Source organism: Polypterus senegalus, chromosome 4 (genome assembly GCF_016835505.1).
Source record: "Polypterus senegalus isolate Bchr_013 chromosome 4, ASM1683550v1, whole genome shotgun sequence".
NCBI lineage: Eukaryota > Metazoa > Chordata > Cladistia > Polypteriformes > Polypteridae > Polypterus > Polypterus senegalus.
The window spans coordinates 221,942,123-221,956,507 of record NC_053157.1 but is presented as its reverse complement, the minus strand read 5'-3'; the positions used below and the strand labels follow the sequence as shown (position 1 = coordinate 221,956,507).

General features: G+C 37.9%; 1 protein-coding gene across 1 annotated transcript in view; it reads left to right on the top strand.

The window, feature by feature from the left end:
- Positions 1 to 3,756: 3,756 nt before the first annotated feature.
- tesk1b (testis associated actin remodelling kinase 1b) overlaps positions 3,757 to 14,385 on the top strand; it is a 110,709-nt gene continuing 100,080 nt past the window's right edge. The window contains 1 exon segment of the mRNA XM_039751999.1: positions 3,757 to 4,709. Within this exon segment, the coding sequence (XP_039607933.1) occupies positions 4,527 to 4,709 (183 nt within the window). The 5' untranslated portion in view covers positions 3,757 to 4,526.

Sequence of the window (14,385 nt, the reverse complement as noted above, 5' to 3'; positions counted from 1 at the left end):
GCATACGGTCCTGGGGAAATGGAGACTGACACTCTGACAGAGACTACATGCCTGCAAAGGGCCAACAGCAGCTCAGACTTTGCATTTAAACAAGCACATGTCAAAAATGATTCTTACTATATGGAGTGGAAGGAACTGAATTTTTAAAACACCACACTTTTTAATTAAGCATGGTTTCTTATATCGGGTGATTTCTCATTGCATAGGGTAGGGGCTGATTGAACAGTTGGTGGTGCAGAGCGGGCATAGAGAGACAGTTTCAAAAATTGCTCACACCAATGTCTTGAGGGGTCATTTTTGGCATGGAGAAAATGAGGGATCTCATTTCAGAACACTTGTATTGGCTGCATGAATATGGGCCAAGATGTGAAGCAGTTTTGTAGGTCTTCCCCTGACTGTCATGTTGTTTCTGCTCACAGACCCGCTAGGGCTCCTCTCTCACCGATGTCTATGTTGGATGTCCCCTTTCAGAGTGTGGGGTTGGACATTTTTGGCCAACTTCCCAAAAGTAAAAATGGGTATCAGCATATGCTTGTGTTGGTTGTAACAAGGTACCCCAAGGTCGCCGCTCTACAGAAGGCCAATGCCCAAGCTGTTTCTAAGGCTCTTGTCATAACATAATTATGACAAGAAAAGTAAACTTCACAAATTCAACAAGGACAATCAGGTACCAGTTTTGATCCCATCTAACCCACATAAATTTTAAGCGAAGTGGCTGGGTCCAGCCGTAGTGGAAGAACATATGTCTCCCATAAATTATAAGATCAGGATTGCTGGCTAACATCAGACCATGCAAATCTTGCATGTGAATCTTTTGAAGGAGTGCCATGAACCCCATGAAGTCCTGGTCATGTCCACCACAATCTTTCAAACAGAGGTTGCTATTGGTGATGATTTGACGGACACCCAGAAGGTGGAGTTGCTATCGCTGATTGAAAGGAACTCTGATGAGTTTTTTGGCTGTGCCTGGCCTGATTGTAATTGCTGAACACAAGATCATAACTGATTCCCAGCATTAAAATGAAGCAATGAGGAAGGTGATATGCAAGGAGGTGAAGCAGATGCACGAGCTGGGTGTAAATCGCAAGAGTAGAAGCAAGTGGCGAAGCCCAGTTATTCTGGTTCCAAAACTGGATGGCTTGGTTCTGTCCTGTATAGATTTTACATGCATGAATAAGACTTGCAAGTTTGATTTGTACCCGATGCCACTTATTGATGACTTGCTGGAGAAACTTAGGCAAGCCTCATATATATCCACCCTGGATATCACAAAGGTGTACTGGCAGGTACCCCTGGAGGAGTACAGTTGGGAGAAGACCACATTTGCCACCCTGGATGGGTTGTTCGAATTCACCAGACTCCCATTTGGTCTTCATGGTGTACCATGACTTTTCAAAAAATGATGGACCAGATCCTGTGACCTTATTCCATGTACGCTGTACACTTTTAAACTAAAATGTGTAATTCTATACACTTTTTTGTAATCTGCTGTTTGTAATAATGTGACTTTAACTTTCATCACATAACCAATCTTGTAAAAAATTAAGCTGATATAAAAGAGACTATATAGAGGTAAACAGTGACTAATGATGTAAAAATATTAAATAGGCAGGAGACATAGGTGTGTTGATTAATTACATCAACGTTTAATTAAATGCTACACAGGATAGATAAATCCTTTGATGATATAAAGATTCTCTAAGATAATTACAGATGCCTTTTGTCGATGGCTTGGTATTACCACAAGCTTGAAGGCTCCAGATTGAATTGCCAAAGGTTCTGATTTTATTTCAGGGCTGTCAAACTTATATAGCTGGTCGTGACTTTAATCTTCTTCTTAACTGATAGGGAAAGAACAAGTATTTACTTTCTTTTTTAAGCACTATCTCTTTATGTTGGCATTTTTTGTTAAATTAATAATGACAACAAAGCAAGTCTTTTCAATCTTTGTCTGAGGGTCAGATTTACCTCATTTTAAGACTTACTGAGGACCACACCATTATTAGTTATGCTTTAATATGTAAACACACAGAACTGAAAGTACTGCAAATGCTGTTTTGTATGACTGTAGCCAAACAGGATGAGGTCCACATTGTGGCACCTCCATAACCAAAACATCATAAAAGCGAAAGGTCCAGGGGTGTTTTCTCCTGTCTTCAACTGGTTGGGGTGGCTTGACCACATGCATAACAAATTTGGATCAAGCAATCCTTTCTTGGCCCATTAATCTCAGTGTCAACCCCTAAATAAACTTTTTTTCTAATCTGCTGTTTGTAACAATGTGACTTTTTACATTCATTAGTTAACTAATCTTGTAAAAAAAATTAAGTAGATACAAAAGGCACTGTGTAGAGAGGTAAGGACAGTCATTAATGATGTAAACGTATAAACAATCAGGAGAGAAAGACTTGTTGATTATATAATTTTTTTAATAAACAACACAGATAGTGCAGCGACCTCACTGTAATAGGTTCGAAAAGGAAAAAACAGGGCAAAGAAGTCGTTGCACAACAGTTTACTCGTAACAGTCTAGGAAGAATGCACGAATATAAACCAACAACAAAGGAAACTGAACTGGAACTATTTACGATCATCTATAAATCAATCATTGTTATGGTCCTCAGAGACGCCGTAAAAAAAACTGTGCTTCCCTATACAGAATCTTTCCTCCCTTCTCACTGCGCTCGTACGTCCTCTTTATATCGCCCCACCTTCCCGTTCCTCCGCTCATCGTACCACCCCTTTTCTCGTCAATCATATCCCCAACTCAGTTCTCCGCGCCGTTGTCTGTGCTCCTCGCGCTTCCTGCTAGACTCAGTACAGTAGTTCCTTATGCTTCAGGCTTCACCCCGGCCGGGATGCCACAAAAGATTTATTCTCTGATGATAGACAGATTTTTCAAATGCACCGCACTGAATTGCCTAAAGCTGTGCTTTTATTTCAGAGTGATTACAACTGATCAGCAAGCCCTGTCTTTAACTGTCTTCTTAACTGATATATTTAGAGCAAGGATTTACTTAGTTTTAAATCATGGCTTCTGTTCTTAGACAGTTAAAAGTGACAGATTTTCAAATTAACTATCTCACTTTCTAGAATAAACACTCCTGGATGCTTTATTCAATTGTCTATAAAGCTTGTATGATTGCCTTTTCAAATCTAGAAGATTGGAGAGAATTTAAAAAATATATCTATAAAGGGAATATAAAACTTATATAATAGATAACAAAATATACAGAAAGTAGGCCAACAGGAATAAGAATGGGAAATGAAGGGAAATTTTCCAGATCATTTTAAAAATATAAATCAATAATGGATTTACTGAAAACATATTTTTGTTGAATTAAATTGTCTTAGAAGTTTTGTTTGAATATAAAATCAATTTTATTTCCTGGCATTTACCTTTCAAGTAGTAATTTTAATACAGTGCCACATTGTACTGGAAAACATTGATATGATAGTCGGAAAGGTAAGCGCCCATTTCTCGTACGCGGATTTCTGGTAACCTAAATTGTGGGTTCGATATTTTCGTCAAGGCCTGAAGGAACGGCCTCTACATCCTGAAGTCATTTAATTGCTATCCATAACGGGTGGATGGCATTTGTTTCCCATTGTGTGTTTTGCTAGAAACAGAGCAGTATGTACGTTTATAAAGTCGACGATCCGTTAGTCTGTAGGCGGAGAAGAGGTCCGGTAGCATAGGGGTTGTTCAGTGAGGGCGGTCCTTACCGATGGGCGGGGAATGCAAAAAGCGCTTTTTTGAGAGGCGGGGCGAAACAACGCAGCAGCCGCACTTCAGGTGAGCGGATTCGCGAGGCACGGATGTACACACCCCCAAGCTGCTGTTTAGGAGTGAAAGGGGTCTTGAATATTTGTGTCTATTTTTGCAACAGTGCATGCAATTCTGAAGCAAAATGCTTATGGTTCCGATGGATCACGGAAATGCGGAGGTTTGCTAGTAACAAAAACCGAGGCGGCAAAGGAAGGTGTAAGGAAGGCAGCGGGAAAAGCTCTAACTGCAGAGCTGACTGGACTCTGTCCTGGAAAAGACGCTCTCTCTGGCCCGAAGCTGCATAAGCTCATTGGAAAGCCCTAACGTGAAAATCGGTGCGACTGGAGGCTGACTGCACGCCATCCAAAGGCCAGAGGCGCAACGTCGGAAGACCGGGTTGACGCTGACCTGAGGCCGAAGACGTGGTTTGGGAAGGCCAGCTGCACTTTGACCTATGCCTGACTCGCTCGTGCATCTCTTGACGACACTCGCTTCTTCGCTGATGGCTTCCGCTTCGCCTTTCAGGTCAAGAAATGAAGCCGAGCAGCTGTCCGCGTAAATGGGGCTTACTATCAGCCTTCACAGCTGGACTAACCGGAGGATCAACGGCACATTAGCGAGGTTTTCTGCAGATAGGATGACCCCTCCTTTGTGTGCAGCGGGACCGCCGGCCTGTACCCAGTAGACGTTTCGCTGACAGTGACACTTGTGTTTCTTTATGAATGATCAGGAATGTGAAAGGCAGCCCTTTTCAGATATGGAGCGCGGCAAGCCAGAGCTGGAGACCGTGTCCGGGGTCGGAGAGGTACCCGGACCGGGGCCACACCGCCTCAGGCCCTCCTCGTACCGGGCTCTTCGGAGCGCCGTGTCAACGCTGGCCCGGATCGACGACTTTTACTGCGAAAAGATCGGCTCTGGCTTCTTCTCGGAAGTGTTCAAGGTGAGTTCCATTGTTGCAACTCTGGGTTTCCGAGAACTCTGTATGATGGATGAATGGATAAAGGGAGAGGGAGGCGTTGGGGGAGGTGGTTGTGGTGATGGAGATAGTGGCTTATTTTCCGTCCCAGCTTTGTGACAGAATTGCTATCAAGTACGGCAAATGATGCTTGTGAAGAATAAATTTGAAGGTCATCAGTAGATTGTCTTGTTCGGATCGTGACAGCCTCCCCTATTTTTTGTTTATTGGAACAGTTATTTAACAGGACGCTTTTTTTCTCCAAATACTGCTATTTTAATTTACCTTCTTCATGATCTAGCTATTATATGAATATCTTAGAATTGAACCAGTAATTGTAAGTTTCTGTGTAACAGAGTCTACTAAAAGCAAGAGATATGTTTCCCAGGGAGAGGTGGCAGATATGCCTGTTTTCCTCATGCAGTGTGCCACAGCACTCTTCTGCTAGGGTCAGTGCTCAATATCAACGCATGCCCATAATTATGGTAATTAATATCCTTTAAATTTTTATTTCATCCAATCGCCCATGTCATGAACTTGCTTAATCCAATTTTATGGTTGCGGGATTCCATGGACGATAGAGTTATAGGATTCCATGACCTACTTACTGTGTGGTGATTTGTCTGTTGCTTGAACCAGCCTTTGCTTTGGGATATTTTACTATGTTAATTCCCTTGGTAGTACTGCCCTGTTTTCTGATCCATTTACTGTCAGTTGATATGGAAGTAGTGACTTGTAGTATATATGGGTCTGACACATTTACTCTTCAAATGGGCAATCCGGCTCCAGTACAATTCAAGCAGTTTCTTTCAATTTCTGTTGACAATTATGACTCATGGTGAAAAGATGTCTGATACCCTGTAGTTACTTTTTGTAACTCCTGCTCTTTTTAAATTTACTTTTGTTCTGATTGCAGTGAACTTACTGTAGATTTAATTAGAACTGAAACATGTTGGTAAACAAGATAGATGAGTTCAAGAAGAGAATGATATTGTTGCAAAATTTGTAATTGAATTTGAATATTTTGCTGCTTATTTCGCATTATTGAAATCTTCCTGTTTGCATGAATAAGTGCCTGCGGTTGTTGAATTTGGAAAACATGACATAAAGGTGTATGATGGATGTTGCCTTGTGAATGAATGAATGATTGCTGCTATTTACTCTTAAAACACGTTTTCTATCGGAGTGGAATAACTTAAAATGTAGGTGTGCTTTATCTCGTTGAATGATACAGTTTTGAGTCTCATACCTGAGACCTTGTAACACTAATGAGTCACATGACACCGGAAAGGGAAAATGGCTAATTGGGCACAATTTGGACATTTTACACTTGGGGGTGTACTCACTTTTGTTGACAGGGGTTTATACATTAATGGCTGTGTGGTAGGTTATTTTGTGGGGACAGCAAATTTACGCTGTTATACAAGCTGTACGCTGACTACTTTTACATTGTATCAAAGTGTCATATCTTCAGTGTTGTCCCATGAAAAGATATTATCAAATATTTACCAAACTGTGAGGGGTGCACTCCATACAAAAACCTTTATATTCAGGCACTACCGAGTAAAACATATTTGGATCGATAAATGTACAAGCTGTGTAGACATAAATACTGCACTGTATATCTAAATGCAAAGCTAATCAGGGTGATGTTTGGTATTGTTTAAAATGAAGTTTTATAGAACCTTTATCTTGTTCATTTCCTTTATTATTTTTAGCACTGTAGGATAGGCTTGCTCTTTGCTTGGTATGCTTGGTATGCTTATGGTGTTTTTCTCTTTGAACTTCAATTTATCAAATAATGATCGATAGATCTTGCTGTTGGTATGAGTATCTGCCGGTATTGGTCTAAATATGGGAGGACTCATTTAATTAGGTTTGAGTATAGGCTTGAGTGTGTTCCTTTATCTGTTTTATACATACTGTACATATTGCAAGTGCTTAAAAACAAACGGGGGCAACCAGAAGTAAGTTGTCATTCAGTCAGAAAGGCAAGTTACTTGGGTACTGTATATTTCATGTTAAGTAACAATACTCCTGTAGAAGATGAAAGTAATATTACTTCTGAAATTTCTCCAAGTGCAAATAAGTTAAATTCCACAAGAAGACCACTATAAAGAACCCACCCTCACTAGTTAAGTCTGAAAGTACAGTGTAAGTATCCTACCCTCTTCAGAAAACTGAAATAAGCTTTGAGAGTTGGAAAACTGTTGAGTTGTTGCTACTTCATAATTTGGATGTCAAACCTCCATTGAAGGGAAGAAGAAAGATAGCTGGGTGATATATGTGCTATGGCCTTGCACCATGTACCTCCAGAGCATGGTCTCCTAGTGGTCCTGAGAGCCAACCCTGGGGTTTTCAGTCTGTGTGTGGAACATTGTGTGTAAATGAAAAACATTGTACTTCATGTATGTCTGAGATCTAGCTCAGGATATCTGATTTGTTCTTTTACATGTCTGTGGTGTCTGTGTTAGAGATGCTCATTTTGTATGACTGTTGAGCTGTGTACATGAGTTTGATGATGTCCTTTTTTTTCAGTAGTACTGTGAAATATATGCATCTTGCAGGGGCATGTTGTTTTACAAAACCTGACTTGTCTGATTTTGCAGAAAGAGGAACTATCTTCTGTTTTAAGGGCTTTTAGTGACATATTTATGTACAGGCCAAAAACAGCTCTGAATGTGCATAGCTGAATGTATGGCATGTCCTTTGCACAAAGATGTGTTTACTATACCAGCTTTTACTTTTGTAGAGAGAGTTGCATTGTATTTCTAATGTTCTGATTAAGGAAGGGTGGTATGGTGGTGAAATGGTAGCTCTGTTGATTTGCAACAAAGAGGCCAGGGTTCAAGTCGTGGATACTCCCTGCATGGAGTTTGCATGTTCTCCCAGTGTCTCCATGGGCTTCCTCAAAGTGCTGCAGTTTCCTCCCATAGTCCAAAGACATGCAGGCTTAGTAGACTAGCTATTCTAAATTGGACTCTGGTGTGTATGTGTTCACTAAGCAACTGGCTGGTGACCTGTGTCCAGTCATTGTTTCTGCCTTGTCCCCAATGCTTTCTGGAATAGGCTACAACTCCCCAGCGACCCTGTTCTGGGTAAGAGTGTTTAGAAAATGAATGTATGGATGATTAAGAAAAACACTTGGTAGCCCCAAGCTGTGAGCTATGATTTCTAAAGGTTTTAACTGTTAGTTTTGTAGAAACTGAGAGAAGTAATCCTGTTTACGGGCAACTAGAACGAGTCTGTGCAAGTCTTTCTCCTAATTGCTTTAAGAAAAAAAGTCACTAGGGGGTTAGTCACATGGTCTCGCACAGCATGCCCCACAGTGCAAGATCCCTGCACTCTGCAGTATTTCATTGTATTAGGCTTTCTTTGAAGGCTGAACTGATTGATTGAGTCCAAATTGGACCAGTGTGCCCCACAAAAGACCAGTGTTCTTCTGTGTGTATGTGTGTATGCATATACTTTACATATACACACACATACACAATCTATCTGTCTATAGATATAGATTATATCTATCTATCTATCTATCTCTCTCTATATCTCTATATCTATCTATATCTATATATCTCTATATCTATCTATATCTCGATAGATAGATATAGAGATATAGAGATAGAGATAGATATATATAGATATATCTAGATAGATATATAGATATATCTAGATAGATATATAGATATATCTAGATAGATATATATATATATATATATATATATATATATAGATATATATATATATATATATATATATATATATATATATATATATATATATATATATATATATATATATATATATATATATATATATATATATATATATATATATATATATATATATATATATATATATATATATATATATATATAATCTTAATATTTTTGGAGTTATTTTTCATTCTGTGGGGCACTAAAAGCTTCATTACTGTTCAAGCTACTAACCTAAGCAGGGGAGAAGCGAGACTTATTTTTCAGTGATAGAAAATATAACCAGTCCACGTCACCTCTCACTGGGTTATTGCTGTAATATCATGAAAGCAGGTAAGAAAAATGCAGTGGAATTTATTGCTGCTGCATAGTGTACCTGACTTGCATACTTCAGATGCTTTATCCACCCTTTGCAAAGCTATAAAACGTTTTTGCAATTGAGGGGACTTCCAGCTTAAAGTGCGAATTTCAGTCTATGTTAAAGATACAAAAGAGGCCAGACTTTGAACAAATGAGTCTCTAATTTGACTGTAGGACTTGTTTTGCACAAACTGTCTTGAATTTGCGTAAGTATGTCAGGACCAGTTTAGATACTTATTATTTGCACGACTGTGAAAGTTTTAAGCTTGTGTGAGTCAGCCCTCTGATCTGTAAAATTGACTTTCAATGTGAAATTTAGCAGTCTAGCAGAGAGAGAATACTAAGCATTTTTCACTATTTATGTGTTATTTTATTACAGTCTTTTTCTTGGGTATTACTTAACTTATGCCTGTTATGAAAAAAAATATTTATTATTTATCTTTCTTTACATTCAATAGCACTGCACTAAACCTTTTTTATATATAGCTTCATTTAAGAGTCTTCATTGTTTCCTGTAAAATAAATTGGGCATCTGCATTTAATCTGATAGTATACATTTTTTTCCAAACTTACATAATGTAGCATCTTTATCAAGTGATATCAATCACGTGTTGTTTTAATGGTACACTTTGTTTTTTTATCTGTATTTTTGCAATTGAAAAACTGGCATATTAAGTGATTTGGAAGGTTGAATAACCAGTCAATGGTGGATTCCAGACTAGTAGCTGTATGATGCACAGACCAAGATCACAGACAATTTTCTTTGTGTAAAACAAAATAAACAAAAAAGCTGTGCTATGTTTTAGAAAATGAAAGAACAAAACACCGATTAAGAAGAATGCAGATTATTCAGAGAATTTACTTTCTGTCTGATTACTGTCTTATTCCTCATTTGCCTGCTTCACTGCTAGTTACATTTACAACTGTTGCAATCGTGGCACACATGAAGCATTTGATTATAACCTCGTCTCTCTCATATTATCTGTAACTCTTTGCTTTGCCCATTTCTTTTGTCTCCAGTTTCTAAATAGCAGCTCTCATTTTGATTATCATTACAGGCTTTTCTGCCCAAAAATGTATGTAGGTAGGTAGGTACCATAATATGAATATGTATAAATATTTTGTTTTCCTCTGAGTTGAATATTCTGAGACTTTGAGCGCTGAATGGTTCTTTGGTAATAATTTCCTTCCTGGTGGCTTCAAACTGTACTGACCAAACAGGTGACCTCAGTGATAAACAATAAAGAAAGAAATTCCTGCAACATGTCACTCTTATACACTGATGGATGTTTGCTTGTCATCAGTCTCTGCTCATCCTAGTGTTTCCTGCAAGAGTCCTACAAAGCCCCTCTAGTGTTCGAAGCAGAATTTCTCTGACAGAGAACCCTCGATTGTCCACATTAACTTTGTACAAACCTTTAATGCCCCATTTCTTGCATCTCACATCAAACTCCCTGCCATGTCTCCAGAATACTTTAGTTCAGGGGTGGGCAAAGTTGTTCCTGGAGGGCTGCAATGGCATCAGGTTTTTGTTCCAACCCAACTGCTTAATAAGAAGCACTTACTGGTCAAGTAGCACTTCTGCTTCATTTTAGTTGTCTCGCTCTTTAAGATTTTGAACCCTTATTTCTTATTTTAGCCTTAAACAGTTGTATTCTTGATTATTAATGGCTTCTTTTTAGCAGTAAGATACAAATGACAAAAGAAGCCAGCATTTCTCCATTTATTTATCTCCATGTATTTATCACATATTATTTGATTTAATTAAAGAAATTGGAAGGAAAGTGAAGAGAAAAAAGTGAAGGACTGAGAATTACTCATTCATTTTAGACTTGAGATCATTTGGATGATATCCTTAGAAAGGAACAAAGAATCTAGGATTTGAGAATGACCTGACATGGCGATGAAATTAAATTATTGGCAAGGATTGTTTTCTAATTAAGCAACAGGGTTGGAACAAAAACCTGCAGCCACTGTGGCCCTCCAGGACTGACTTTGTCTACCCCTGCTTTAGGTCGTCTAAAGCAATTTTTCCTGTCTGTCTAATTTGTGTCTGTGTAGATATATTGGACCAGTAGCTCATGGCTTTGATATGCATGCACAGCTTTTAGTTCAATTCATGTACTTCTTTCAGTTATTTTGTTTTCATATATCTGTTTGTGTTTCTATGGCCAGAAATTTTCAATGTTATATATTCATTCATAATGTCATACAATATTGAAACTCAGTGGAGTTTTTGACACTGATCAACAGAAAATGTCAAAGTGAAAACCGATCTCTGCAAAGTTAAATTAAATTACAAATATAAATCAAAGTAATTCACTGCAAAAGAATTCAACTCTCTTAATGTGATGCACTTAAGTCATCACTGGTGCATCCAGCTGGTTTTCAAAGTCCTAGAATTAGTTAAATGGATATTGATCACCTGTCTGGAGTCGAGGGATTTCAATTAATTATAGTGTATAAATGCAAATGTAGCTAGAAGTTCCAACTTGTGATGAGTCAGAATTGTGGACTAACCTACATAAGGAAGTCGAAAGAACACTCCAAGCATCTCTGTGAAAAGGTGATTGAAAAGTTAACTAATTATTAAGCAAAGGATAGAATATAGCACAGCTGTAAATCTGCTTAGAGAAGGCTTGCCACAAAAACTGAGTGCCCATGCAAGAAGTCCAGTGAGGCAAGAGACCTATGAGAACTCTGAAGGAGTTCAAAGCTAGAGTGTTTTAGTTTGGAGAGACTGTGCAGGCAACAGCTGTTGGCCAGGCCATAAAGCTTTGCCTCCGTGCAGCTTCATGGGACAGTAGTAAAGAGAAAAAAAATACATCGACATCTTGGCAGATTTTACCACACGGCACACCAGAGACTCTAAACTCAGCAGGAAGACAGACACCACACATTATCAGATACATACAGTACCATCCTCACCTTGAATTATGATAGTGGCGGCATTGTGCTGTGGGGATGATTCTTTGCAGCAGGCCTGGAATGCTTATGATTGCTGCAAAATACAGGGAATTTCTGGTGGAAAACCTGATGCAGATTGCAAGAAACCAACACCTTAGGAAGAGATTTGATTTTCTGCAAGACTGCGACCCCAAGTATAAAGCCAAAGCTACAAAAGGAATGGCTTCAAGACAACAATGTCTTAATGTCTTGGCATGGCCAAGTCTGAGTCCAGATCTTACTGCAATTGAGAATTTGTGGATGAATCTAAAAAAGGCTGTTCTTTCACAGTCCCCATGCAACCTGACAGAACTTTTGCAAAGGAGAATGGTGAAAAATTGCCATGTTGCAGATGTGCCAAGCTGAGAGAGAGAGAGAGAACGAGGCCTGTCCACATAGACATAATCAATCAATCAACATTTATTTATATAGCACATATTCATACAAAAAAATGTAGCTCAAAGTGCTTTACAAAATGAATAGAAAAATAGAAGACACAATAAAAAATAAACATAAGTCAACATTAATTAACATAGAATAAGTAAGGTCCGATGGCCAGAGTAGACAGAAAAAACAAACAAAACTCCAAAATCTGGAGAAAAAAAAAAAAAATCTGTAGGGGTTCCAGACCACGAGACCGCCCAGTCCCCTCTGGGCAATCTACCTAACATAAATCAAACAGTCCTCTTTGTATTTAGGGTTTTCATGGAAGGACCTGATGATGATGGTCACGTAGACTTCTGGCTTTCAGTCCATCAATGTTGGTGCATCATGATGCTTTGAGTAGGTGGTGGTGGCGCGGGCCGCCACCACAAAGAAACCGTAAAAATAAACAGAAGAGAGAGTTGGGGTCAGTACAGATTTTAGAGCCACCATAAATAGTTATTGTGATGAATTGAACATACAGAGTATCAGGATTAAGTTAAAGTGAAGTTATATACATAAGACTTACATAAGACTCAAATGACTATCAAAGGTGCATTTGCTAAAGCTTACTTAAAGGGTGTGAATACTTATGCAGTCAGTGTTTTTAATTTGTAGTTTGTGCTTTTATTTGTAATTAATTTAGTCTATATACTGAGTGTATTGGGAGAAGGATGCTAAGGATAGAGCTGCCAGGCAAGAGGAAGGCCTAAGAGAAGGTTTATGGATATTTTGAGAGAGGACATGCAGGTGATGGGTGTAACAGAACAAGATGCGGTGGACAGAAAGACAGATGATCTGCTGTGGCAACCCCTAACTGGGGCAGCTGAAAGAAGAAGACTTTAGTCAAATTGCAGAGATCTGTTTTCACCTGGACATTAAACAGACCTTTTCTGTTTATCAGTGCCAAAATACCACATTTATTCTACTGGGATTCAATGTTGTATAACATTAAAATGTGAAAATTCACATGCAGGTAAGAATTTCACAGTATTATGTACATATGATAAAAATGATTTAATACACATATATAGATCTAAATATAGATAGATTTACTGTATATATGCTGAGAACATCTTATTTAGACCTCATTCCAAAGGTGCTCAGTTGGAATAAAATCTGGGAGCTATGGCCCACCATTACCAAATACTTTAATGCTGCATTTTTTATCTTACTGACCTTCATAACAGATTCTAGTCAGATGTTAAATTATAGTTTTTTGGCTTTGTTTTCTATGTTGGATTAAATAGACTTATTAGAATTTATCAAGTAACCAGTCCAGATTGATTTGGAAGTGAAATAAAGTAGAGCTTAATCCTGCTAAGACAGTAAGTTGTACTGCCAATAGCTATAGGGATGTGAATGTAGTATTTTACGAATTGTATTAAAAGTAAATCAGAGCATGGAGTTAATTTAAAAATCCCAGACATCAGGTAAAGGCAGGAGTAATTAATTTTAAGTACTTTAGTAAAATGTTGTGAACTTGCTTCTAATGTAAACTGTAATAAAAGTTAAAGTAATTATGGTTTTGTCAGAACTTGACTAGACTAAAAATGATTAGCCAGAATCATAATTGTCCTTGAAGGCTGTTTTGGTATTTATATTCTGACTCATGCTATTGCTTATATTTACATTTTTTTTTTTTTGGCTAGTATATGAAAGTCGGCATGAAAGATCATACAAAGACTAAACCACCAGTTTAGTTCTGAATAATGATGTTGCAATAGCAGAACTTTTATAGTAAAATTTGATACCATGGCAAAAACAGAAATCCCTTTCAATGGCCTTTTCCCTCCATTATTGAAATGAACAATATTGTGTTTTTTTCTGTAATCCAGTATAAAATATTTAAATACCAAAGGTAACAACAGCTTTAAAATACTGGAATATCTGTCAATTAGTTACTAGTTACCCAACTGTCATTTAAGTAAGCAAGTATTGTCATTCATAAATATCAAAATACAATGCAGGGCTTGAACTTTAATGTGTGGCAAAGATGGGGATCCTCCCAGTGTAGCAACAAATATGGGGTTTATAATCTTTGGGTGATTTCAGCATACGATTTTGGTATTGTCATAAACTACCTGATTTATCTTGGCATGTGCACAATCTAAATTCTGACATTTTCTGTCTAATAACTGAAAAATATTACTTAAAAACCATACTAAATATTAACATCCAAGCATTATACTAACTGTTGAATTTCACAATTAATT